This window comes from Dama dama, chromosome 15 (genome assembly GCF_033118175.1).
Source record: "Dama dama isolate Ldn47 chromosome 15, ASM3311817v1, whole genome shotgun sequence".
NCBI classification, from domain to species: Eukaryota; Metazoa; Chordata; class Mammalia; order Artiodactyla; family Cervidae; genus Dama; species Dama dama.
Window position 1 is genome coordinate 46656551 of NC_083695.1, and position 27705 is coordinate 46684255.

Consider the following 27705-nt stretch of genomic DNA (forward strand, 5'->3'; position numbering starts at 1 on the left):
TTTTTCCCCAAGTATTTGTGATCCATACTTGGATCCATGTGGAACCCATGGGTATGGAGAGCCAACTGTGAACTGTTTATAACGTCTTTCCTGCTGTGCTCCAAGACACATGTTTGTTTCACCCTGGATCCCAGCGCCTAGAGAGAAGTGCTCTGAGAAGGGAATAAGTGAATAAATGATTTGTAGAAAGCAAAACATCCTTCCTGTGCTGCTTCTTCCTTGGCATCTTTGCAGGGATGCAAAACCAACAAAAGGTTAAAGAGTGGAGATGCCAACAGATCTGTAAACATTGCCTGATGCTCAAAGGAAAATCTGCCCACAGGAGGGGTAAATCTGCCCCTTTATGTTTAGTTTTTCTTTCTCCCCATTCCCTACCCTCCCTAATTCATCTGCCCCCACCCCCAACTTTACAACATGAAGTGACAACAGGAAGTCTCTCTTAAGCATTTTTTAATTTCTCTGTTATTTGGTTTTCTACTTTGGTACATGGTAAATATGACCATATTTCAAACAGAAGCGGACATACCTCATTATGGCACACCCCATAAAACAGAACGCATATAAATCACCCGGCATGGTTTGGCTTCACCTGGCTGTCATTGCTAAAATCTCTATTTCTAAGAGCACAACGGAGAACAGTGCTTGAATCTACAGATGAACAAGGACAGGGTGAGCAACAGCCAAGTCTGCTGGGCTGGAGAGAAACCAAAGACATGGGCTCCTCGGTAGCTGGCTGGCTGTCTGCAGAGACGTGAATGACACAGACAGAGAAGCCACACAAAACCCTGGAGACCAGGGCAGCTGGAGAAACACTCCACAGCTATAGCCCATCTATCAGACACCTCCGGCTTTCTCAGCCCTAAGAGATTCTGAAATAAACACAAAGGCCCAAGATGGCTTAATACCAAAGCTGGTGGTACCTATATTTCGGCCTCAATTACCATATGGGTAGGTTTTATCTTGGGGCTCCTGACAGTCTCTCTCCTGGGCAGCAGAGCCAGCCAACCCCTAATATCCCCCATGTCCCCAGGTAACCCCACAGCAAGACTCAGACAGGCTCTAAAATGTTTTGCCCTCAAAGGCCTGGAGATTGAAGGCAGTATCCAGAAACTTCTTCAGAGACACCAGGTGAGTGTTCCTGTTCCCTGTGGCTGGTGCAGCTGCTGGGTCCCGGCCAACATACCTGGAGGAGGAGAGACAAGCTCATAGAAGGGCTGGGTTGGCTTCACGGCTACCCTTAGGACCTCATGGGGTCTATGCTTATCATCACCCAGCTGCAGGAATGAAGAGCCTGAGGCTCCAAGGGGCTAAGTCAGTGGCCTAAGATCAAAGGTAGGAGATCTGAGACATGCAGGAGGTTCTCTAGTTCAGTTCTGGCCTCAGAACAAACACAAACACAAAGGTTTGCTCTCCAATGGGGAAGATGCTCTGTCACTGACAGTCACAGAGCCAGCAGGGACTAGGGGGCCCAACTCCTCCGTTTTCAATACAGCCCAGAGAAGGGCAGTGGCCAGTGCCGGTCACACAGCACACGGGGCAGGTGAGGCCAGGATGGGGCCTCAAGCCCCCAGAGCCTCAGCCCTGGCAGACACGAGGGGTGGGTGGCGGGCAGCCCCTGCACCCAGCCTTGTACCATATGGGCCGCGCCCGGCCCAGGATGGTCATGAAGCGTGGGCTGATGTAGTCGTAGTAGCCCATGTTCTTGTGCTCCTCTTGACACCACACCAGCTCTACGCCTGGGTACTTCTCTGCCTCTCGCTTGATCAGGTCGAAAGGAAACGGAGAGATCTGGGGCAGGTCAAGAAGAATGAAGGGCACAGCCAGGGGAAGGGGGGGCTTGCCCACAGTCAGGCCCCCCAGAGAGCAGCCACCACCCCCTCACTGGCTCCACCCCTGGCACGCTGCCCAGAGCCAGGGGGCTGGCAATTCGACCTTGCCCACCACTCTAGCAGGTGAGGGGCTCAGGCGCACCTGCTCGAGGCGTGTGATGGCCACATGCTCATCCAGGCCCTGGCTACTCCGCTCCTTCACCAGGTCATAGTACACCTTGCCCGTGCAGAAGATGAGCCGCCGCACCTGCCCAGGAGCCTGCGCCGCAGCCCCATCCTCAGGAATCACCCGCTGGAAACTGGTTCCTGGGGACCAACAGGACATGGAAGGGGCATTGGCTCCCAGAGGGGCCAGAGCAGCCTGGGAATCAAGTCCACACTCCTGGCTCCTCCAGGCTCTCCTTGGCCACTGAGTCAAGCCCCAGATTTAGATCTGAAATATGAACCTCCTGAGCCAAACAACAGAGCAGGAGACAGTGGACACCCTGAGATGTCCCAGGGACAGAAGTGGAGACAGCAGCTGGAGCCAAGGGCAGGGCCCTGGGAACACCAAGTTTAAAGTGATTGGGTGATGGGGAGAGCCCCTGGAGGGGACGGAGAAGGTGATATCACATTCCCATCTACAGCATTGTTGTCTGTCCCAGACCTGCTCTCCATCCAGTCATGCTCACCTCCCAGGCACACTCAATTCCCCCAATCATCAAACTGGAAAGTAAACCCTGCCACAGTTCTTCCTCCCTCAGCTCCAGACCCCAACTCCCAGCTGAGTGCCATCCATTTTTCCTTCCTGATCTCATGCCAGATGCCAAACTATACACACTACAAAAAACTCTGAGGAAGCTATTGTGGGGTCACTGCATCCCGGTGAGGACACTGAGGCAGAGGGTTCACTGGCTGCCCAGCCCCACCAGCACTAAATGCTCAGCCCAGGTGGTCCAGCCCATTGCCAGAGCTCTGCACTGCTGGCTCTGCCACTGGCCACATCTGGGGAGATGCCTACACACACGCAAGTGCAAACAAGCACCTGTCCACGCCACTGAGGGCCCCTGACCAGCTCCTGCCCCTCCCCTACCACCCAGGAGACCGTTTTCCCAGACAGCTCTGCTGTGACCAGCTTCAAGGCCCTAAACTTGCCCCCCTTCATCCTCTACTGGGTCACATCTCAGTTCCAACACCAGGGCTGAGAGCTCTTGGAGGGGGTGCCCGGTCCCCAGGGCTAGTGATGCCTGTTGGGCGCATGAGTGAAAACGATGGATGAATGACTGACACTCAGCATCCCGTGAACGAGGCAGACCTGCAGCAGGCCTCCAGCCTCTAAGCTCTTCCGGGGCAGCCAGGCTGGCCCTCCTGAGCAGCTGCAGGGTGCTAGTGCACTGCCCTGACCCTGGTTCTCAGCCCAAGTGACCCAGGTAGGCCCAGACAGCTGGCCGCTGCACCAACCTCCCAATCCAGCTGCTGGCAGGGACCGTATCAGAAGCTGCAGGGCCAACAGAGCCACAGAAACAGAGGCTGCCCCGTGGGCCCCCATCAGTCACCTCCCCAACATGCCCAGGCACATACCAGATACCATTTGGTCAAAGCTGGACTTGGCTTCTGGGTGCCTCAGCAGAGATTTGGGTGTGAAGATGATCAGCTGGAAGGGAAACATGGTGGCTGGCTGCCAGCCTGCCACCACTCGGCCAGGGCACCCTGCACTCGACCCCTGCATTATCCCAGTGATGACCAGTGCGGGGGGCTCACCGGCTTGCGGAAGGGCAGCAGGATCTGCCGGCGCAGCACGTGGAAGTAACTGGCCGGCGTGGAGCAGTTAACCACGATCCAGTTGCAGTCGTAGAGCTGTCTCACCTCAAAGTCCTGGGTGAATGCCTGGAGGGACAGGGTGCAGCTGGGAGGTGACCTGCCTGTGGTACCCATATCCTGGCCTTGCCAGGAGTAGCAGTGTGTGGCCCTGTCCTGAGGAGGGGCGGGGAGCAGGCAGTACTCACAGGGTAGGCATCTGAGTCATCATTGCTCATCTGCAGGAACCTCTCAGGCCTGGCTGAAGAGTGCTCTGGGCCCTGGAACAAATGCCAGATGGCCAGGCTGGCCAGAGTTCAGGGGGATTGGGGGTCTGTCACACGAGATGGGGACCTGGGGCTCAGGGCAGGGTCTAGAGCGCTTCTGGAGGAGATGCCCTCACTCCAGAGTCTGAACCACAGGGAAAAGCAAGGAATGTGGGACAAGAGCAGGAAGGAGGTTCCAGCCAGAGCCACCACATCTGAACACACAGGGAAGAAGGGAAACGTGAAAAGGCCAAGTTAAGATGCTCTTTCTCTAGAATGTTCTGCCTTACAGCAGTGACCATTTGCTGAGTGCTTCCTGTGTGCCAGACATCATTCTACAGACCTCACACACATTATTCTCTGGTCTTGAAAGCAGCTCTGTAATGCAGATGAAGGTGAAGGGTGAAGACATTAAGAAGCAACCTCAAGGTTACTCAGTCAGAAAGGGACAACTGCAAACCCAGGTCTGACTCCTCCTCCTACCCTCACCCACATGGCTGCTCTGCTCCATAATAGCAGCAGGACACCCCACACCGTCCTCCAAGCTGGCTCCCCATGGGACAGAGGGCAAAGCCCCGCGGACCCACAGCCACAGGTACCAGCCAGGCCAGCTCAGCTCCTCATCCAGCCTGGCTCAAGGTGAGACGCCAGCTACCTCTACAACTAGGGGATCCTGGGCAGTCACAGGACTTCTCTCCTTGCATGTGAAACAGAAACAGAACCGATCTTCTGGTGAGGATGCCACAGGATAAACGTGGCATGGGAAGTGCCCAGCACCATGAGACCTGGCTCTGAGCAGTACTGATGAACCCCTGAATGTATGACCGGTCCAAGCTGAACAGGACATCCACTGCAGCCAGGCAGTGACCAAGCCCCGCCCATGCTCTACTTGGTCAGGCTACATAGCCACCAGGCTGGGACCTCAGGATGCTCCTTCCGCCCCTCCCCTGATGACCTGCATATCCTCCTTCTCCCCCACATGTGGTTCCCCCAACAACAGAGGCTCAAATCTCAGTGGTTAGCCCTGTGACCTTAGGCAGGCTATTCTACCTCTCTGTGTCTCAGCTTCCTTATCTGGAAAGTGGGAACAGGATCTGCCTCTTTCAGCTGTTGTAAGGACTGAGGAGTTGATATACAGAAAAGGCTTTAAACAGAGCCTGGCACACAACATGCACTCAGACACATCCGCTCTATCTATGACCTAGAACAGTAGTGTCATCATCTTCAGTAGTGCCAACAGAGACCCATGCAGGCCCCACCCTACGTCCTGTGCGGTTCCAAGGGGCTGGAAGGCACACAACCCCCTCAACTCTGCAAGTAGCCAAGGGTCCAGCCACCCTCTTCCAGGCCAGCCGCAGCCCTCCTAAGGCAGCCTCACCATGCCCTCCATGCCATGGGGCAGCAGCAGCACGATGCCGTTGTGTCGGACCCACTTGGCCTGACCCGTGCTAATGAACTGGTCGATGATGCACTGGGCCGTGTTGTGGAAGTCACCAAACTGAGCCTCCCAGAGGACCAGGGCATTGGGGCTGGCCATGGCGTAGCCCAGCTCGAAACCTAAATGGGAGAGACTGAGAAGTAGAGCCTGCCACAGTCACCAAGTGGCGGCGGCTCTGGTCAGACCCAGCCCGTCCTCACTGCCCTTCCCTGCCCTGCCCATCCTTCCCCGGAGGCCAGAAGAGCCTGGCGACTCCATGGGACCCAAAGGCCCAGAGATGCCAACCTCAGCCCTGGCCTCACATACAGCTAGCTTCAGCCTTATCTAGACCAGGAGCCAAGTCCAAAGATACCCTGCAGAGGCAGCAGGGGCCACCTGCCAAGGAGCTTCCCCAAAATGCGCAGGGGTGCAGAACAGCCCCAGAGGCAGGCTCGGAGAAAGCAGGCCAGCTAGAGGCTGAGCCAAGGGAGAGTTCAGGGTGCAATCTGGAGAGCCAGGGCCTAGGGGACCTGAGTGGGTCCTGAGGACAGGGCTTCTGGGTGCAGTGGCACAGAAGATGAGGCAGGTGAGGAATGTAGAGGTGGCCAGGCCAGGAGGCTCAAGGCCAGCCATCAGGGGCCCCTAGTGGATTCAATGGGGTTTTTGTCTGGGTCCACTGATACCACCCAGGGACAGGCTCTGGTATCCAGAGTCCCCATCCAGGCAAGACCGACCCTCAACTGGCTCTCTGAGGGCCAGATGGGACAGGACCACATCTCTGATGTGGCCTCAGGTGGAGGCAGCCCAACCACTGTCTCTCAGGGCTGTCCCATGACCCAGGGCCTCCGAGCTCCTTCAGCCCCTCCCAGCTCCAGACCATGGTCAAAAACAACAAAGACAGGATGCCCTGAGGTACAAGACCCTCTCTGGCCCCCAGGCATTTCAGGGCCTGCCTGACCTGCAGGCAGAGTTCTGACCCACCCAGGACTCCATACTCCGAGAGGGAACTGTTGCACACGGTGTAGGGGGCCTGATCAGGCCACAGGTGGTTCATCGGGACACACGTCCTCCGGTCAACTTCCTGATCATGGAGAACATGGTGCCGGTGACTGGAGAGAGACAGACCAGGAAAGGATGGAAGGCAGGTGGACTGAGCAAGACTCCCGGCAGAGTCCCACAGGCTGGTGACAGCCGTGGAGAGCCAGTGCCATCTGGTCCCTCCTCTGGGCAGCCTCCCCTCCCAGCAGTAGCTGCCTCACACACACCCTGGGCTCTTGAAGCACAGACATAAGAGTCTCAGCTTCTTACATAAGGAGGGGTCCCATGAGACCTGCCATGCCAACCTCCCAGGTCCTGGGTGGAACCTGAGACCCTAGCAAGCCACACCCCAGGGGCTTTGTGCCCCTGCCCACCCTGCTAGCCCCCTTACCACTTGCCTGCCCTGCCCAGGATCACAGGAGACAGGAACTGCAGCACATAAGGAGGGACCCCTGGCTGAACGCCAAGCCTCATGAGGACTGACATGCAACTTGGGCTGCAGGGGAGTAGCCCGCTGAGCCCTGGCTAGAACAGGGCCAGCAGTGATGAGGGACAGGGACAAGGGAGGGATAGATAGCCTATTGAATTCTGGAAGCCACATCTCTAGGACTCACTAACATGGCAGAGACTGAGTTGAGATCCCAAACATCTGGGGTCCCAAACATCTGGAGTCCCAAATGGAGGAAATGTGATGGGGACGGCCAACAAGTGTAAAGTCCTCCTCTGAACTCTAAGCTGCAAACAAGAAAGATGGCGGTGGGGAGTTGGCTTAACAGTAGTTCAAAGGGAAACAAAGGATCTTGAGGACCACTGATGACCACAAGACTTGACATCAACCAAGAGCTTATGTAGAGCAGTCAGCTCTGCATGCTGGCCCCATGGGGGTGGAGAGGAGGCCCAGGAGCTTTCAGATGGCCTGGCTATCTGAATAAATATTTCTTTGAGCTATTCTCCATTTGCTGAATCATAAGTGTTCCAGATCTATTCGAAGGTCTCAAACAGCCAATCAATTGTTTTAATCCCTTCTGACTCTGTGATTTTCCTTCCTTAGTTTTGAATGGTGGAGTGTGGGGGTAGAGCCTAGAAATACCATGTGCATCTCCTCAGTGAGGCACGGATGCAGCTCATTGTGGCAGCTGGTCCGACAAGGGAAATCCTGTGAGGAAGTTCAGCAAAACAATGAGCAAATCAATCTGTGGACACTGGAGTTAACAATCACTTGCTGCCAAGTTATTAACCTGTCATTCCTGAAACGTATCCAGCCTTTAAGCTTGGGAGGCTGATGAGGAAATAGTGATTAGGACACCAGCGAATTTAATGTTTGGGAGTATGTATAGATCAATGTGTACCAACTTCCAGTGGCCCTGGACCTGTCCTTGATTTGCCACAAGTTAGTGGAGCCGCATGGAGGCAGCTGTCCTGCCAGTGGGTGTCAGGAAAGCAAGGGGGCCTGTTCCGCACGGTGGTTGGTGGTTGCTGCTTTTCTTCCAGACCACAACACTCAGCCAGGGATTGGAAAAAAAAAAAAAATCAGTTCTAAGAAGCTTTCCTCTTAATCTTCATTGAAATGATCATCCAGAGTCTCTGGGCCAACTGAGAGATCCCCAGCACAGCTGAGCTCTCAGCTCTCCCAAGGGGCAAGGCTAGTGCCCACGGGGCCTGGGCTCCTACACCCCCTACCCTCACCTGAACGTGCCCCTCTCCACGTCCTGCCCACTGAGCCGCACATGGATGCCCTCCTTGAGCAGGGAACCGAAGGCCATGTACTCTGCCAGCGCCCAGTCCACCGTCCTCTTCCTGGTCATGTCTGCACGGCCGCGCAGGATTCGAGAGAGGCCTGTGGGAGGGAAGGGCCAGCCTGAGGGGTGCAGGAGCTTGGCCACCTCGCCTGGGAAGCTGTGGTCCCTGGGCCCTGCGCCAGGGGTGTGTATATTCATTGTGTACCGCCCCCCTCCCCCCGACAGGCCAGGGGCCTGGCAGGGTGCAGGAGACCCCTCCTCCAGCCCCACCACTCCAGCCAAGATACAAGGCTGGCCTGAGCATGTGTTCCCACCGCCTCTCTCCCTGCAGGAAGGAGCAGGTGCCACTAGGTGAGCATCAGCCACGTGCACATGCCATATACACTGAGTAGGGGACATTTCACAATGAAATGTAGGTACCAACTTTCACTGCCTTTCAGGTGAGAAGACAGGCTCAGAAGAGGGAAGTCATTCACTCACCCTCGCACAGAAGAAGGTACTTGGATCTGAGCCCAGGCACCTGGCCCGGGCTGGGTTGCCGTCGGCCCCACACCCACACAGACCTGCTGTGACTGCACACAGAGCCGGTGCCCCAAGACACCTGGGCTTCCCCCAGAAGTGGTGGAATCCTCTTGGAACACCCACAGCCTGCTCAGAGGGTGCACGGGGGCCCCACTACCACCACAGGGGCTCTTCAGGCTGCCTGAGTGGAGGCCACAATAGCTACAGCCAAGAAGCACAGTCAGAGGCCACCTACTAGACCAGGGTCACCCTCTATCATCTGTCCAGTTTGGCACACTTGCCCCCCAACATTCTAGACCCAACTGCCCCCTCCATGAGAAGCCTTTTTTTCCTGCTCTCCTCCTGTCTGATCCAGGGGTACCCCTAGCAAAGGCACTGGGGAAACCTAAGGTGGGAAGCCTATCAGCAGCACTCATTGGGGCACCCATATCTCTTCACCTGAAGAATTATTATCACAGATCCCTCACGGGCATGAAGGAAGCACTCAGAGCTCAGCTGGTCTACCCACAGCCAAGCAGGAATGAGGCTGGGCCTCCCTGACTCCTGACGCCACCTTCCTTGGGGCCTGATGTCTGCGACAGTGGTCCATGCCAGACAGCAACCTCACCCATGTGGATCTTAAAGTCCTCCAGGGGCACAGAGCTGGCCACTTCACCAATGTGGGTCAACGTGTCCTCGGGAACACCTGTGGCTGGGCACGTCATGCTCTTGGGCTCCCCATCCATGTTGAAGAAGCCTAAGAGGGCAGAGACTCTGTGACGTTTGGGAGGCGGTGGGGCCTTAGTTCCCTAACCAGTCCATCTCCCGAGGACTCAGAGGCCTGCCTCTCCTAGAGCCCCATTGGGCTCTTAGCCACACACCACTCACTCACCAGGCCAGGGAGAGTCCAGCCAGTGTTTTATATGCAGGATTTTTTTATCCTTGGACCTGCCATACGCCTCCTCACAGATCCGATCATATTTGGCGATTTCTTCCTAAAAATAGGGTGAAGGCCTGGATTGAGGCAATGATGCCCTGGGCAGTCACAGGTTGAGTCCTTCTGACCATGCTCTAGAGAAATGGTCTTCCCCTAACCCACAGGGATCTTATGGCCAGAGTTTAAAGTCCCAGAGTTCAGGGGATCCTGGAAAGAGTCCAGGAGATCCCACTCAGCAAGGGACTTGTGGGAACCCAGGAAAGACTCATGGTCTTTGCTCTCAGAGCTACCTAAAGGAGGGAGGATGAGCATATCCACAGACAACATTGGGGACAAACCCGGCTCAGGGCCACCTCCTGCAGGAAGCCTTCTTGGACTCCTGCCTGAGGATGGGCTTCCATGCATCGCCGCATTTACTGCATCCCACCAGTAAATGTCTTTGGTCCTCTGTCCCCCTTGATAACTGGGGCTGCTGGGGACAAGGATGATACCGGCTACTTCTTTAAATCGCCAGCACCCAGCCCTGGGCTGGTGACATCAGCAGCCCCCTCAGAGTCTCAGCTCCAGCAAGGTGCTGACGGGGCCCACCTCAAATTCCTGCAGTGTGACTGTGCCCTCGGCGATGAGCTTGTCTGCATACTTCTTCAGCACAGGCACCTGTCTGTGGATCTGCTTATACATGAGAGGCTGCGTGAACATGGGTTCATCCATCTCGTTGTGGCCACGCCGGCGGTAACAGACCTGCAGGGACAGAAGGTGGGTCCCCATGCCCAGGCGGTGTGGTTGGCACAGTCACTGCCCACTGGGGTACATCTGGCAGGCCACACCCTTCAAAACCTCACCAGCCTTCATGGTCACCCATCACCAAATGCCCCACCCCAGGCCTTTGCAGAGACTGCGGTCAGTGGCACTAAATCTGCTGTCCAGCCCTGACTGCTGAAGATGCTACAGACCTGGTGAGCTTGGCACAGCAGGGACAGCTGAGCCCACCTAGCCTGGGCCCCCCACACCCACCAGGTCTACCACGACGTCTTTATTGAAGGTGTTCCTCCACTCGGCTGCCACGCTGCACACGTATATCACAGCCTCTGGGTCGTCTGCGTTCACGTGGAAGATGGGTGCATTGACCACACGGGCCACATCAGTGGGGTACGGAGAGGAGCGGGCCATCCGGGGGTCCGTGGTGAAGCCAATCTGCAGAAGCAGGAGGCACTGAGAGCTAGACAGCTGTGGCTGCCTGGGAGCCTGGGGGCCTGGGGGCTGGGGAAGGGGTGTCTTTGCCTTGAGGTCCATCAAGTGTGGTCAGGAGGTGACGGGGACATGACCAGGTAACAGTGGATGACCTTGAAATCACGGGGAGAGAAGCAACACCAGGCAAATCACACCTGCTCTTTTTCCTACAATCATTTTTATACAGTGGGAGTAGGAAGCCCAAGTTGGGATAAAACCCAGTCTCACCAATTACTAACTATACCACCTTGGGGCAGGCACTTAAATTCCCAAAGCCTCGGTTTCCTCATTGATTAAAAGGGCTCATTAAATTCCTACCTCACAGGGTTATACTGTGAAGATTAAATGACTTAAATGAGTATGCAAATAAAGTCGTTAACCCAGGGCTTTACAGGCTCAGAAGAAGAGCTGTCGTTTACCACAGTTGCCTTAAAAGCAAAAGCTGTGAGCGCTGTGTTCTAAGACTGGGTCACATGGGGCTAAAGACACCATCTAATTTTATATGTGCAGCCTCTGGGGTAGGTGCTGGTTACACCCATCTTCCTCTGTCCCTACAGCTTTATCATATATGTGTGTGTGTGTGTGTGTGTGTGTGTGTGTGTGTGTACACAAACATACAAGGGGATAGGGGAGAGAAGGACAGAGAGATAGATGTACACAGACACACAAATGTATACTCCTCCCAATTTCAAAGACCAGGAAACCAAGGCTGAGAGATCAGGCATCTTGCTGAAATCACGCTCTGCTAAGAGGCAGAGCAGTGGGGTTAGAACCAGGACTGTCCCACCCTTCTCAGAGTGCTGCCTGGACCTGGGAATAGACAACACTGACAGGGCCCAGCATGCAGCCCTGGCCCTCACCTGGTTGTTGACGACAACATGTACGGTACCATTGGTGGTGTAAGAGGGCAGATCGCTCAGGTGGAAGGTCTCATAGACCACACCCTGGCCAGCAAAGGCAGCATCCCCATGGACCAGGATGGACATGACCTGCAGGACACGGTATCAATCAGGAGGGGCCCCCATGCTCCAGACTGTGCAGCCCAGCCCCAATCCTGAACCTTGGAGCCTACCCCTCAGAGCTCACCCCTCAGGAGCCCAGCCCACAGAACCCAGGTCCTCAGGGCCCAGGAGAGCTCACCTTCTTGCCCTGGGCATCCCCGCGGTAGAACTGCTCCGCCTTCGTCTTCCCCTGCACCACGGGGTCCACAGCTTCCAGGTGGGAGGGGTTGGCCACGAGCGACAGAGTGATGTTCCTGTTCGTGACTCGATTGATCCGCTCGTGGTACATGCCGAGGTGATATTTGACATCTCCAGAACCCTGAAGGTTGAGGTAGCCTGTGATGAAGTCCCCACCATCCCAGACATGCAAGTCCACAGCGGGGCTGGGACATCCCCTGGGTCTGCTCCCTGGGAAAGTCGTGCTGTCTCTGACTCATCCCTGCATTCCTCCCCCAACGCTGGCACACGCCCTCCTTGTCCTCCACCTGGTCTAAGAAAGGCCGGCGGGTTCCCTGGGTCATGATCCCTTACCAGAGCCCTTGCACATTATCAGCCACCACCCTCTCCGCATTAATGATGGCAAGGTCGGGGACAGGTAAGGCACCCTTAGGAAGGGGCCACCCAGTGATAGTGAAGGCCAAGAAATGAAGGACAGCTCTTAACTGGAGTTAAGACCATGGGCCAGGCCTCTGGGCAAACACTGGAGCAGGACCCCTACTAAATTCCTTACACCAAAGTAAGCAAAAATGTGCACACAACAAGCAAAAACACAGTACCAGAGGAAAACAGGACACACTTTATGATCTTAGAGCAAGGAGTCTTTCTAAACAATGTACAAACCTCAGAAGTCACAAAGGATAAGATAGCCAAAATCTAATATATTGGTCACGAGAGAAGAAGATCCATGCACAGTATTAGGGAGCAAAAAAATCCAGCTGGGAAAATATTTATCACACAAATGCAAGCAAAGGGCTAACTTCTTCAATATATAAAGCACTTTTTACCAAGACCCTAGGGAAAAATGAGCAAAAGCCAGGAAAAGGAATTTACAGGAAAAGGAATACATGGTTTAAAAACATGTGAGAAGACACTCAAATTCACAGCAGAGAAATATGTTCAAATGCAGTCACTTCTAGACCTATCACATTGGCAAAGATGGAAAAGGTGGATGGAGTAAGGGAAGTGGTAGGGCGGGGGTCGGGGGGGGGAGGGCGGCACCTGGACTCTTGCACACAGCAGGCAGACTCGCTGCTGTCTGCAAGCTGTTTGGAGGGCAATTCAGTCCTGCCTCCTCAGCTCCAGCCACTGCATTTCTCAGACACTATCTAAAGATGCACACACATGTGTGCAAAACACTCATCCCACCACCTAATGCTCATCAACAAGAGACAGTGGAAACCAGAGAGGCACTAGAAGCCTGGGGAGCTTGGCGTGCAGCTCTAAAATAGTGACAGCTCATTAAGTGAAAACAGCAAGGTGCCCAGCGGCATCTCGAGCTGCTCCCCTGGCCTCTTATAAATAAAGCTGTACTGGACGCCTACATGTGTTTGCACTGCGTGGAACATTTCTGGAAGTACACACCTTAACATGAAAACTGACCACAGCAGAGCCTCCGGGGAGCAGGAAAGCAGTCTCAGAAGGGAAACTTACTCTCACTGTGAAATCTTTCCTTCAAATGATGCTCACAATGCTTTTTCAATTAAGAAAAAAGTAAATTTGTTTAAAGAGCTCTTTGGCCAGGTTTTATAGTTTACTCATGTCATCTGTAACTGCTCACACCCTATTCTGGGACCAGGAGTTTTTAATCCCCATCTTACAGGAAAGCAAACTGAGACTCAGAGAATGAAGGTGCTTGAGCAAAAGGAACACAATGGCGGAAAGATTATGAGTTGGGAGCCAGCAGATGTGGATTCTAGTCCTGCTCTGGTCTAATGTGCTGGATGGTTCTAGAGCAGTCATTTAAGGTGGTTCATTTTAACAAACCATTCTCCAGTACTGGGTGCTGAGGCTTCCGGGGTGAGGTCCCTGCCCACACCTTGCTACCAGCCTGGATGGGAAAACAGACAGACAGACACACACACACACAGAATGGAAAAGGCCAGAGCAGACACAATTCTTTAGGCAGAGAGGAGGCACAGACAGCTTTCCTGCCTGGAGGTCCTGGAGGACCATTTGAAAGCCATAAATGGGGTGATGGGCAGGACTGTGAAAGAGGCAGAGAGAAGAAGAGAAGATGGCAACGTGGGCTGAGGGCCCAGCACGCACAAACGCATGGGATGTGAGGCCCACATGACACGTAAACATTCCAAGAAGTGGGTGAGGGTAGAAAACTGTACCCTCTGCTCATGAGTGGGCATAGGAAACTGTCCTGACCACCCAACACTGTGCTGGGCAAACAAGCAAGTGAGGCAGTCCTTATGGGCAGGCAGGCAGGACTCTGGCACAGAGACACAGCCACATGGGCTGAACTGAGTAACTCCAGGCATGCCCCTGCGCCTCTCTGGGCCTCAGTTTCCCTGGCTGGAGACAGCAGGTTGGCCCAGATTACCCAAGGATTCTCCTAGTTATCTGAGATCAGAGCACTTGGCTCCAAAGCACCTCAGGGGCCTCACATAGACACCCCCAGCCTTTCTCCCACTCTTCTGCATGTCCATCCATCTCCCAAATACCCAGCTCTCCAAGGGCTCTGGTGCCCACACTTGGCACCCACCTCATCCGCCGCCTCCAGCTTGGGATCAAACTGACAGAAGATCTGCTCCAGGTCCTTGCGAATAACATTGGCCAGCACATTCAGCCTTCCCCTGGGGCCAGAGGGGACAGGGCTCTCACCTGGCACAGAGGCCACCTCCCTCAACACACCCCAGCATAACCATGCTCCCTGCCCACCCAGGACCCAGCAGGAACAGCGTGGGCACTGGGGGCCCAGCCCTCTGATCCTGTCTCAATCTGCAAGGCATATGAGCAGCTCCAGCTGGCCAGCTCCCCCTGGCCAGCAGACACCCCACACCCCTCAGACTCAGGAGGCCCCCACGAGCAGGGAGCCACCCAGCCTCATGGCCGAGTGTCCACTCACCCCCTCCCTGACCCAAAAGCTGAGCCCAACCCAGAACCTTGACCCCAACCTGCTAACGCAACACAGCTGATCCCACACAGCTCCCCAGCCCAGCCTTGTAGCATCTTGGAGCAGGATTTCTGCTCTTAGGAGTCACCAAAGGACCTGTCCAGACTAGCTTAGGTCTGGCAGGTGGGAAGTGGGGGGTCCAGGGCAGGGGGGTTGTGGGGAAGCAGCTAGGTCCAGGGATTCTCCAGTCCAGCCTGAACTTCCCATCATGGGGCAATATATGCAGGGGTGGACACCAGCCTGAGGCAGGCACAAGCTGCGACTCAGAACTCGCTTCACATAACCCAGCCGCAGACGCCAGCCCTAGGCCTGCACATACTCTGGCATAACCTCCAGCCCCACGTGGCCCTGTGACAGAAGGACAGCCCTCTTCTGGTGGGCTTCTCTCTTGTTCTGTGGAGGGAGGGCTGTGTGGACACAGGAACCAGATGAACACCCCTCAACCCCTTTGGGGAAAGCCTTCAAGCCTCAGAGGCCCTTTCTCAACTAGAGGCCTGGCGGAGGGCAGTCCTTGGCTCCCAGAAGCCTCCTCAGGCCAGGAGGCTGTGCAGCACCGTCACACCGTCCCAGAGCTGCCTGACAGCCCAGCACCATTCTCTCCCCGCCCCCATAGTTCTACTGAAGCCATGCCGTCCTGAAACCATGGGGTCAGCTCTGCTCCCTCCAGGGCACAGAGCCTATGAGACAACGCCTGGACTCCTGGCAGGCCAGCCCACAGATGGGAACCCTCCTCACACTTCATCCTGATGCCCCAGTGCTGAAGCAGTAGGGGACTGGCCCCCCTGTGAGTGGCTGGCAATGGGCAGGGGAAATAACAAGGCTTTGCCCCTCAGACAGACAGCATGTCCTGTCCCTGCCCATTCAGCAGGACCCCTGGCCGCTTTGGCTATATTCCTCATGATCCCACAGGCTCCAGCTCAGAAGTAACTGCCCAGTGGCCAGGCCAACCTTCCAAGTCTTTATCAAGGTCCCAGGGAAATGAGTGGTCAGCTAGCAGCTAGGGAAAGAGACACTCAGCTGACCTCCAGAGACCTCCCACCAGGGGAGCCCAACCCAGGCCCATGTGTCCAGGCTCTGCCCTCACTTTTCTGGGATGTGCCACTCCACAGGAACCTCAAGTAGTATGACATAGCCCCTCCTGTCATCTCAGTATTGCTGGGGATGGTGGCAACGTGGTGAGAAAGAAACTGAGTCCAAGAGAACCTGGTTCCAGAGGCTCTGGCCACGTGCTTGGCTCTTTCTGTGATGAGTGGCCAGGGCCCAGGGACTCAGACCTTTCCAGACCCCTGTGCCTCTACCCCCAGGTCCCACCAACACCCCTGCTCTGACTTTCAAAGCCTCACATCCATCTCAGCTTGCCGGGCCTGGGGGAGAACCATGAGGCTGAGGCAGGGAGGACCCACCTGTGTGGCATCCCCAGGATGACATTCTCGATCCCCATCTCACTGGATTTGTCGATGATGGTCTTCAGGGCAGGAATCATGACCTCACAGCCCTCCAGGCCAAACCGCTTCTCTGAAGACCACTTCCTGGCCAGGAAGTCTTCAAACCTGCTTGGGGAGGGAAGGAAAAGGGTGGAGAGGCAGGGGCTCATGGGGGCTGTTTCTGAGGGCTTGCAGTAGGATGCCAGGACAGAGGAAGCTACAAAGTCACGTCTCTCTGCACGGTCCAGGGCCTAGCACAGACACCATGATAGACCAGCAAGGAGCATAGGTCTGGGAGAGGCTGAGGCTTCTCCCAGCTTAACCAGAGGCCTCTGGCTGCATCCATTCTCAGTGACCACCTTCTCTTCTCTTTCCAGTCAAACTGCTGCAACTAGCCATTCCACTGTTCTCAGCTCGCTGCCCTCCAGCACACATGTGCCCTGGAGCTCTCTCATCATGTTCCAAAGACCTCCTCATGGCTCAATTCAAATTCCAGCCCACATGTCACTGCTCAGGGAGCCGCTTTACTCCCAGCAGCTGGGTTAGGGGCTCCTCCAGAGCCTCACAGTCCTGGGCAGACCCAGCTTAACAGAAGTTCAGCTCTGCCCTACCTGCAAGAAGTCCCTGCTACACTCACTCCATGCTGGGACATCTTTATGCCACTTCCATCCTCATTCGGTGTCATGATCTCCTGGAGCCCCACCCAGCCTGCCTTCACTCTCCAGGTACCTCCTCATCAGCTAGGGCTTGGGATGTCTCAGACAGCCCTGGACAGGCCCCCAAGACACTCGGGCCTCCCAGGGAGGTGCTGGGGGCCTGACCTCATGGAGCGCACCAGCCGGGCCAGCAGGGTCCGCTTCTCCTCGCTGGAGAACTGCATCACGCCCGGGGTCTCGAACTTCTGCCGGATCCACTGGCATTGCTCCACGTCATTGATGAACATGAACTCCAGACCGATGTGCTGGCAGTATGTGCTCTGTGGGGGCAGGGGAGCACTCCACGAGGAGCCAGGAAGAAGACTGACAGCCTCAGGGGCTGGAACAGGAAAGGCAGTGCCCTCCCTCCCCCTAACGCATGCTTCATCAGGTGTGCCCGACACACCTGCCTGTGCTCACCTCCAGGCGCCTTATGATCTCCCGCAGAGAAAGGGTATTTTCGGAGCCTCCAATAAAAGTGGTTGTGGGCAGCTGGAACTCCTTATCCAGGTCAGCCTCCCGCAGGTCGTAGAAGGCTGGAAGGCCCATGGGGCAGAGTCCGGGCAGCAGATAGGAGAGAGGAAGGTGAGGCCCAGGTGAGCCTAGCTGCATCCCTAGACCTTCTAACTGTGCCCCCAGCACCCTCCCACCATGTCCAGCCTAAAGGTCATCCGCAGGGCACAGGGTGTGAGAGTCAGAACCGAGCTTGCCATCACAAGGATGGGCCTGGACAGGTGTCTCCAGCTTGCTGAGTGGGTGCACCAGCTAGGGAGGATGGAGAGCTCTCCCTTGCAGGGACCCGACGCATAGATGGGCAAGGGTCAGAGGAAAGCCTCTCAGGCTGATGGCTGAAACCCAAGACCCAGAGGCACCACAGGTTCAGTGCCCTTCACTAGACACAAGCATCAGCTGGCTCTGGCGTTGCCAGGGCAACAGGAAAGGGTATTGATTCTCACCCAGTTTATCGATGGTGGTGATTAAGTCTGAGGGCACAAAGGAGTCCAGGTCTGCATCCAGAATGCCCAGGGGGTCCAGCTGGGCCACATGGTGGCCCCGGATCTGGAAAAGGAGAAAAGGTCAAGGCAGAGTTGGAACACAGCTGGGCAGACCCCCACCAAAACTGAGGGGCCTAGGCCCCTCACTTCCAGCTTCAGAATTTCAAGTTTCCACATGTCCAGCACCCAGGCCCTAGCAGGCCTGTGAAGCCCCAGCAGCAACTGAGGTGGCAGGAGCTCAACTCTGTTTAAAAGTACATTGTGCAGCTTTCAGAAACAGGAAAGAATGCATACGCAAGAATAATTACTATGGTACTATTATTAGTACTTGCAAAATTCTAAAAGCTTCCCAAATGTCCATCAGCAGGAGACTGACAAATGGATACGGGAAAGTCATGCAGGCACAGAGTTGCTCAAAGGAATGAGGAAAATTCCTAACTGCTACTATGAGATTGTCTCCACAAAATATTGTTAAGCAAAAAAGCAAATTATATAAAAACGTTTGTGATAAATTACCTATTATCTAAGAAAGGAAAGACAAAAGTAAATATATGTATTTGCATATATTTGTATCTATTTGAATGTCTACAAATAAATGTGTGCATTAGAAGAATATGTAGTAAAATAATAAAACCAAAAAACAAGAAAAATTATTACCTACAGGGAAAGGACAAAATAGGGCAGAGTGGCAGGGCTAGAAGCTAGACTTTTAAGACTATATCTTGCCTTTGGAATCTTATAAATATTTTATATCACTATAAAACAAAATTAAGAATTCTGTAAAGCAATTATCCTTCAATTAAAAAATAAATAAATTTTAAAAACAAAATTAAGTTTAAAAAATTGAAAGATAAATGAATTAATGCATCCATTTTGTGGCATAACTTCATAGAGAGGAACTATTCCAATTGACTAACAGAATGCTCCCCAAAGGCAAACAGGACTGCAGAAATAAAAAGATCATAAATTCATTTACATTACCAACCGGCAGTGGTAGTATTAGAATTGTATTGTTAGCTTGTCATGTATGGATTATGAGAAAAATCAAATAAGTCACTGTATTGTGTCTTTGAGAACCTCTATTTTTGATATTTTTAAAAGGAAACGGTGATAAAAGATTGATGAGGTCAAAGACAAACCCTAAGTCCTATATTTGACATGTATAGAAGCATCAGTACAAACCTATAAAGTATGGTATCTTTTAAAAAATACATATTTCCTGTCTCTAACCATCAAAAGAACCCAGAAGTCATGTCCAAACCAATAAAAGCAAATATTCCCTCACTCCCTGGAGAAATGGCTTATTAGAAATGTACAAGATGAGCTCAAATCATCTTATCCTACCAAACACCACTGAGGCTGGGAATAAGGATACATTTTGAGCAACAACAAGGAGAATATCTGTAGCAGACTGAAACTCATCAAATGTGTTTAAATCCATGCATTCAAATCATACTAAGAAAAAAAAGAAAAACCCTTATTTGCCATATTTGGAAGATGTTAGGGAACCAAATCATAATTTTGAAAATCCATCAATAAAAGGAAAAAAATCAAGCATTGATCCTACCTTCCCTGTACAATTTGTTCCTGAGGATAAATGGAGCTAACAAAGGAAAGTTTCTCCCCATAGAAATATTTCAGGTACTAAACAAAGACAGAATTAGACTGTCACCACTTTCACCACTCCTAATGACTTAATGCATCCAGGAAATAATTATCCTTAGCTACTAACTGATGAAGTGCCATCACCACCAGGAAGCTGATTTTGCAACAAAGAAATCAAATCTATGTTGGGTCAAGCACCTAGATATAACCACCACTTTACAGAAATTACATGGGACAAAGGGTCAAATAAAGTGATACCATGGGGATGCAATCAGCAACATCCAGGCTGAAGAAAACTCTATAGGACAAACAAGGAACACAAAAAGAAATGGAGAAGGACCTGCACAGTAGAGTACAAGAGCTTAAGAGCCATGTCAACATCACAACCTGTGGCTTCTATTTGATTCTCAATTCAAATAAGCAGAAAAAAGAAATCCTAAGACAAACAGGCACAAATGAATACCAATTGGGTATTTGATGACATTAAAGATTATTACTATTTTTAGCAGTGATAATGCTATTATGTATATTTGTAAATTTTTAAAGGAGACTTTATCTCTGGAAATACATGCTGAAACGCTCAATGAATGAAATGAAATGACATCTGGGATTTGCTTCAGAATAATCAGTGGCCTGTGGGTGGAGCCGGAGGTGGGTAAGATGAATCAAGCGCGGCACTGTAATGATGGGCTTGAGGGTTTGAGACATGATTCTTCTACATTCTATATGTTTGCAAATAAGCAGCAGCTTGGGGTTTTTTTCAGTACTGTATGCAGGTGAGTCAAACCAGAGTTCAGCCCCGACTTGGCCTGTGAGGGGCTGCAGCCCACCCCATAAGTGCTCACCATCAGGCAGATTTTTATCAAGCCAGTACAAAGTAACCTTCCTGAATCCAGAGACCAACCTGCTGGAAGGACCCTGGTGCTATGATCTCAGACAACGAAAGACCAAAGACCCGCTGCAGAACTGAGGCTATGCTTGGAAGATAAGGCCCTCAGGCCACACTCTGAATGCTACCTTATATTTCATATAAAGTTTTATGTTCCTTGTTCTTCTTTTTCAAAGTCAACAGTTAGATCACTTCCTGCCTCTCAGCCAGCCAAGACAAACATCATTACAACCACTTCTGTTTGCTCCCCCATGACCCATGGGTCCTGAGGCCAATAAGGGAGCCCGATCCTGTGCACCTTCCCTCTTCTGCCCCAGCACACCTGGCACACCCTGGGTGGGCAACTGCCAACCCACGCAGAGTGCCTCATTCAGAGGCAAGGTGCCCTTTCCATTTGCTAAGGCCTCCCTCTCCCCCCAGGTTCCTGCAGCGGCTTGTGCAGCACCCTCCCACTGAGACTCTGCCAGGATGCCCTTACCCCTCTTTCTGCATGTCTTCAGGACAAGTTTCTCTTATGAAATACCTTCTGCCACTGATTCCCAGAGAGATCCTAAATGATTACATTTTTATGGAGTGAACACTCAGAACAGCCCTCCAATTAGTACTGTTGGGTCAAGACCAAGAACAGGGAATATCATCAGGACTCTCTGACATAGCAGGGGCCAAGCCTGGGAACCCAGCTACAGGGAGCCCAAGTCTCCAAGGACAGAGCAACTGATGGGTGGGAGAGCTGCTTAATGAACTATTCATTTACTCATTCATTCATTCCACAAACACTAGTTAAGCACCTGCTGGACATCAGCCCTGTCCTCTTGGAATGCCCAGTCAAGAGAGGAAAACGGACATTAACAAGGATCAGTGTATTCACCTTTCATTCAACACTCACTGAAACTGATCACCCACTAAGTACCCCTCCAATACTGGGGCACAGTGAGAAAGACCACAAACAAACAAACCAGTCCGCACAAAAAATGAAGGGAGATGGCAGGTGATGTGAATGGTAATGTGACAAACAGCAGGAGGAGGAGTCAGAGCCACCAACAGAGGGCTCGGAGAAGGGCTCTCTGAGGTGACGCTGGAGCTGAGCCAGTCTTCCTGCTGTCAGCACCTGCCACACCCAGGAGCCTGCGGCCCCAGTCACTCACCTGGTAGGCCCGGATCAGGGACTGCACGGCCAGGTGATCTTCCACCAGTTTACTGGTCTTGGTCCGGCTGGGTACTGCCGGCCTGCTTTCAGAGATGACAGAAAGGGGCCGGGGCTGAGCCAGGCTGTAAGAGGCTTCTTCACTGGCTTTCCGGAAGAAGCTGTCCCAGGACTAGGCGGGGGCAGAAACAAGAAAACAGCCAAGTTGGGGACTGAGAGTAGTTGGGTATGGCCCAGACTGGGACCCCAGGCGACACTGGTCTTCCTTCATCACTATAGCTCTCAGGACCTTCCTAGGACCCTGACCAGAGAGCCCTCTCAACCAACCAGGCCCCCATCCTGAGTTCAGATCTCTCCAGAACCCAGCTTGGTAGAGGCTTGGTAGGGGAGTTATAAGTTGTGATCAAGGGGCTTCAAGTATGAAAGAGACTTCTATCCCTGGGGGAAATATGCCCTCACACACTGGGGGTTAGAGGCAGCCTTTGTGGAGGGCAATCTGGCAGGCAGGTCCTCAACACTTTCAATGCATGTATCTTTTGAACCAGAAATTCCACTGCCAGCAATTTATTCTACAGATGTACTTGGACAGGTGTGCCTACAGGTACAAGGATGTTCCCCGCAGGACAGTTTCTAAATATGGCAGCATAAAAACAATCTAAGTGGTGATCAATAGGAAACCAGTTAAATAAATGGTAAATTTAGATTCTGGAAAATTATGTAGTGTTTTAAAAAAAGATGCATCTATTATTATGGATGTGGAATATTGCCAAGATATGTTGTAAAGGAACAAAACAGAAGAGGATGTATGGTTTGCTACTATTTGTGCAGAAACAAAACGCAGATGGACAAATGCACCAGCACCTCTGTGTTCCAGCAGAACACACAATAGAAGAGCTTTCCTTGGCATCCTCTCGTACAGTACTGGTGGGAGAATAAGATGGTATGCATCCTGTAGAAAGCAATTTGGCAACATCCATCAAAATTATGTATACAGATGCCCTCTGACCCAACAACTCCACTTTGTGGAATTTATCCCATAGTGAGCTGCACACACTCGAGGTGATGAATGTACAAGATGATGCAGTACAGCGCCAGGCATGACAGCCAGAGACTGGAAATGAGCCAGATGCCTTCCCTGGGGATGGATGTGGCACATCCATCCAAACAGTGGAATACTACACAACTGGGGAAAAAAAACGAGGCTCTTAAGGTGTTGATGTTGAAAATCTTAGAGATGCATGCTGAATGAAAAAAGCCTGTGGCAAAACAGTGGACATTACATGCTATTTTTTGTGTAAAGGTGAGGGAAATCCAGAATTATGTTTGCAATAAGTTTATCTGAAGAAAATCTGAATAGATACAGAAGAAATTAAGAATAGACTGGGGACCAGACAGGCAGGAGTTGAGCAGACGGAATGGGAGGAAGGCTTTTCACTGGAGAACTTAATACTTTTTGTTTTGAATCATGTGAACATATTACTTTCCTCTGAGGACTGTGAGTGGAGAGAGAGCAGCTTCACTTTTTACTTTTGCCCTGGCAACTGATTTTATTTTTTCATTTTCATTATTATTAATTTTTACCATCAATGTGTACTTATTTCACCAGTCAATATATATATAAAGATTCATGCTCCTAACCACATAACAAGGGGCCACCTGGGCACAGTACAGCATGACAGAGGGGGCAGGGGCAGGTCTCAGAAACAGTGCGTCTGAGCAGGGCATCATCTGGGCGTCTCAAGCCAGACCACCAACCATTGGCTGGTTCAGCAACAGCAGAGCAATGAGCTTTCCTCACCTAATGTGAGGACCAACTCTTTCACAAACAAAGACAACAGTGGACCTGAGAGGCAAAGCAACTTACCCGGGGTGACTCAGCAGGCAAGTTGCTTCTCCCCACTGCCCCCTCCACAGCCCAGCCTCAGGACTTTCTCTCCCACACAGAGGGGTGCCAACCTTGTGGACACTCTGGGGGTTTTCCAACCAGGCGAAGTACATCTCCTCCATGTAACTGGAACCACCTCCAACTCTGCTGCTTGCGAAGGAAGCTGGTGGCCCAGACGACCTGCTGCACCAGCTGAACCTCTGGACTCCATGTGGGGCCAGGAGCCTCGAAGCCTGTGTCCCAAGCCAGGATGGCAGCAGCCTCAGCTGACTCATCCTGGACACAGGCAGTAAGAGAGAAACATAAACCACAGGACCAGGATGGAAGGAGGCTCCAGCAGCCACTTGTCCATTCACGTGGCATTTAGTGGACCTACTGGGCAGGTGACCCTGGGCTAGGTAGTACAAGACAAGTCCCTGGTGAGAGAGACAATCGGCCAGGCCCCCTAGCCACCTGGAACTCAGGCAGGGAAGTCCTTCAAGGACTGGGTGCACCATGCCTGGTCAGGAAAACGCCAGAAGAAAGGGGTCTGGCCGAGCTGCACTATCTCAAGGCCCATGACACTGCTGGATCTCTGGTCATTGTGACCAAAAGTGACATGTGACTTCCCTTGACCACAGTGTCAGCCCAGCATGTCCTCCCAGGCCAGAAGGCCAATGACACAGGCCTCAATGCCCTTACTTCACACCAGGGAGGACTGAGGCTCAGAGAAGGGCACTGGGCGACAGTGAAGGACAGATCAGAGGCAGGCACCATGTCCAAATGTGCTCCTGGCAGTAACTGGCCTCTGGCTCCCATACCCTGCCCAGAGCTTATACTCAGGACCAGGGTCACTTAGGACAGCTAACAGTTCAGGGTGTACATATAGGCTGGAAGCCTGCTCAGTCTGAAAAAGAGCAAGAACCTGGAGCTCATCTCACCTCCACTAAGCCACCTGCTCTTCCCCAGGAAAAATGCCTGAACAATGAGCTTTCAGGAGTCTATGTGTATATGGGGGGGGGGGGGTTCCTTCCCCTCCCCCAGAAGACAGAGATTCTAAGAGAAGAGCCTCCTCTTAGAACCTCTGTTCCTTCATAATACCCCCCAAAACAAGTGTAAGCAGAGCTCCCTTCTCAGCACTGCCTGAACACAGAACAGCTCCCTCTGAATACTTGCTGATGCCCTTCTGCCCAGAGAATCCCAGCCTGTGAGTGGGGTGTAGCACCAGATCCACCCCACCAGGGGCCATGCAGGCAAGAGGGCTGGCTTCCCCTTGCATAACTCAATCCCAGAAAGTGTACCTCCCTACCTAGGCTTGGCGGGAAGTCAATGCCCCTGGGGCCAGGTGTGCCCAGCCCACAGGGCACTCCCCTCCCCACCAGTTCAACCAAGTCACCAGAAACAGCTGGCTGGACCTTCTATTTTACAAGGGGTCACGTTCCAAGGCAGGGCAGGGCACAGCCCTCCTTGTCCATCTCCTCCTCTTTTCCCTCAAAACTTACAGGAGGCAGAGGGAAGGGGAGGGTGGTCTCCTTGAGCGAGGGACAGTGGGCTCCTCAGGGCAACCAAGGAACAAGAAGCAAGTCCAAACAAAAGAAAATTAAAAAGCAAAAATGCATTGCACTGCAGGGAGGAAGGAGATGGGTTCAGCTGGAACCTGAGTCCCAAGTGCTGGAAGTTTCCTTTCCACACACTCAGCTGCCTGTCCAGCCCCACCAGCCCAGTGACACCTGACTTTAGTGAGGGCTGCCAGGGGCTGGCTCTTCCTGGAGTGGCACCCTCCAGATGTTGGGTGGGGCTTCAAGGTCTGAGATCTGTGGTCAGAGAGTCAGGGTGCCAACCCCTTCTCAATCTCTAATAGCCCCTGAGATCTGGGCAAATACAGGGTTGCTGCCCTTGCCCAGACGGCCATAGGGCCTAGGCGCTACTGGCCTGGAACATCAGAAGACTCTAAACAACCCAATGGGGAAATTCTAACATCCCCATCCTAAGGCAAAGAAAACCTGACACCAAGATATCCATTGTGGGAATGAAAATAAGAGCATAGTTAGTGAGCACTGACTTGGGGGCAGGCACTGTGCTCCTCTATCCCTTTCAACAATCTCAAGAGGTGGGCACTTATATCAGTCCCATTTTACAAATACAGGAAACAGAGGCACAGAGAAGCTAAGCTGGTGAGTGGTGGGGCCCTGTGGTTCTGGAGCCTATGCCCTCCTCACTGCCAAGTCATGATGTAAACACACAGCTGCTCCCTGCCAGCAACCAGTCCCACTGGGAAATGGGATGTCTTGGGGCAGGGGGGTGGGGGGGTGCCGGGGCAGTGATAAGCCTGTCTGTGTCCCACCTAGCCCAGTGCAGGAACATTGTGTTTTACAAATACTGAGTAATCAGGAAAGCCACTGCACATTGCTGTGGCCTTCACCCAGTCTGACAGGCAGGAGGGCAGCCAGCCAACCACCCCTGCCCCAATCCCAGCAGGGCTTGGGGATGCAGGAGGCCTGAATGTTCTGGGCACAGAGTCAGCCTCAGTATTTGCAGTCAAAGTCTCAGCCTGCCCTGTCCACTTAGGTGAAAGGGAGGAGCCCAGCTCAGCCTCCAGTGGACTAACAGGCAGGTTGCTCTGACAGGTCTTGGTGGTCTCCTCCCTAAGGACAAAGTCAATACTGTCCCCATTTCCACCCCCAGAAGCGTAACAACTGCAGACACCCTGGTCACCAAGCCTCCCTCACATAAGCCCCTATCTGGGCTGCCCTGCTGAGGACTGCTTTGCAATATGCCCATTGTAGAGATCAGTTAACAGGTCCTTCCCCAGACCTTGAAGCTGGGCAGCAGTAGAGCCTAGACTCACGCTCCTGTCGGCCTACTATGGCGCCATGTTCTGGGAGCTGGGTGGGCTTTTCTCAGGAACAAGTCCCAACATTAGTTTACTGAACCCAAGAGAAGGTCAAGGAGGCAGACCCTGTGGTAGGAAGCAGGGTAGAAAGGGGGTATGCGTACTTCCTTGGTAGAGATGCAGGGCATGAGCGAAAGCCCAGGGGTGAGAAAAGGACAAAGGTAAAAGGGGCCTGTCCTAATATGCTACAGGACATGTGGGTAGGGGATGCAGGGACGGACATCATGGTACCCTGCTGGGAACTCGTCTCATCCCCCACATTTCCCTGAGAGATGGAGAAACACTTCTCAGACTGGCTGCCACCTCAGGCCAGTCTTACCTCTCTCAGGGCCTCAGTTTCCCCATTTGTGAGCAGAAACCGCGATTAAAGCCCTAAATAAGGGCCCTGCCCACCTCCCGCCTCCCCCCACGAGGTCCTGAGACTTCGAAGCTGCCTGCCTGTCCCACCAAGCACATAGCGCTATACCATCCCCATCCGCGGAGCTGTTCTCCGCAGCCCAGGTTCCTTGAGGAGGGGAAGGGCAGTAGGCCACTCCCCAGGCCGGGAAAGGCGCACAATCTGCAGTCTGGGGCTAGAGACCCCACGCTGATTGAAATCCCACCGGTAGAGCTTCGCTCCTTTACGCAAAACGTTTCACAAGAACTGCACTCGCAGGGCCGGATGAACGCGAAGGGCTGCGGGGTGTCCTTGGGGAGGCCGCAGCCAGCCAAAGACGGAGCCAAGGTCACGCTCACTTCTCCTCCCGCCTCACGGGGCCCCGGCTCCGGGCTGCGGCGCCCCAGGACCCGGGAGAGAGGAGCAGAGCCGAGGCCCGAGAGACGGTAAGAGGGGAGGAGGCGCAGGGACCTGGAGGGGAGGGGCCGCCGCGCTCACCCGGCCGGTGGGGGTCGGCGCGGCTGCGCGGTCCAGAGGCTGCGGGTCTGGGGGCTGCGAGCAGATGATGCGTAGCGCAAGGTACCAATTACCTGGGTCACGAGACGCGGCGACCGGGGCTGAGCGCCTGGGAGACTCCGCGCGTCGTGACGTATTTGAGGACGCCCCGCCCAGCCCTGCCCCGCTGGCGCTGTCCGCGGTGCTGAAGGCCCAGACAGGAAGGCTCCCGGGCCAGGAAGAGAGGATCCCATCTGTCTGGGAAACCTGGCACTCTGCTGAGCCCCTGAACCCCAATGTCTTCGTTCGAACACTAAGGAGAGTGGACCAGAAAATAAACGAAGGCTTGCGTATGGAAGGATAGTTTCCGTTTTATCGTTTGTAAAACAGGATACTGTTAAAAATCCCAGTCTTAGGGTTATTTTGAAGAAAAGATGAGATAAGGCATATTAAATGCTTATCACAAAACC

The 27705-nt window shown here is 53.3% G+C and overlaps 1 protein-coding gene across 1 annotated transcript; it reads right to left on the minus strand.

Annotated features, from left to right (window-relative positions):
* Positions 1 to 564: 564 nt before the first annotated feature.
* Positions 565 to 27331, minus strand: OGDHL (oxoglutarate dehydrogenase L). The gene is made up of 24 exons (XM_061163082.1): positions 27239 to 27331; positions 23564 to 23768; positions 21609 to 21779; positions 17931 to 18033; positions 17395 to 17510; positions 17101 to 17255; positions 16259 to 16405; positions 14445 to 14535; positions 11874 to 12053; positions 11594 to 11722; positions 10518 to 10697; positions 10092 to 10244; positions 9459 to 9561; positions 9195 to 9323; positions 8013 to 8163; positions 6945 to 7061; positions 6270 to 6397; positions 5250 to 5428; positions 3815 to 3886; positions 3570 to 3695; positions 3390 to 3462; positions 1972 to 2135; positions 1634 to 1788; positions 565 to 1183 (listed from the first exon to the last, which is right to left on the minus strand). Exons 2-24 carry the CDS (start codon positions 23765 to 23767, stop codon positions 1060 to 1062), a joined length of 3150 nt encoding a protein of 1049 aa, XP_061019065.1. The 5' UTR covers position 23768; positions 27239 to 27331; the 3' UTR covers positions 565 to 1059.
* Between the last annotated feature and the right edge of the window lie 374 nt (positions 27332 to 27705).

What these genes read in the sequence shown, in the direction of transcription:
- OGDHL (XM_061163082.1), bottom strand. Translation starts at nt 23,767, where the DNA reads ATGAGTCAGCTGAGGCTGCTGCCATCCTGGCTTGGGACACAGGCTTCG. An exon ending in CCATCACACGCCTCGAGCAG is followed by an intron (nt 1,789 to 1,971) that starts GTGCGCCTGAGC and finishes GACCTGCCCCAG; the next exon opens with ATCTCTCCGTTTCCTTTCGA. An exon ending in GGCCGGGCGCGGCCCATATG is followed by an intron (nt 1,184 to 1,633) that starts GTACAAGGCTGG and finishes CTCCTCCTCCAG; the next exon opens with GTATGTTGGCCGGGACCCAG.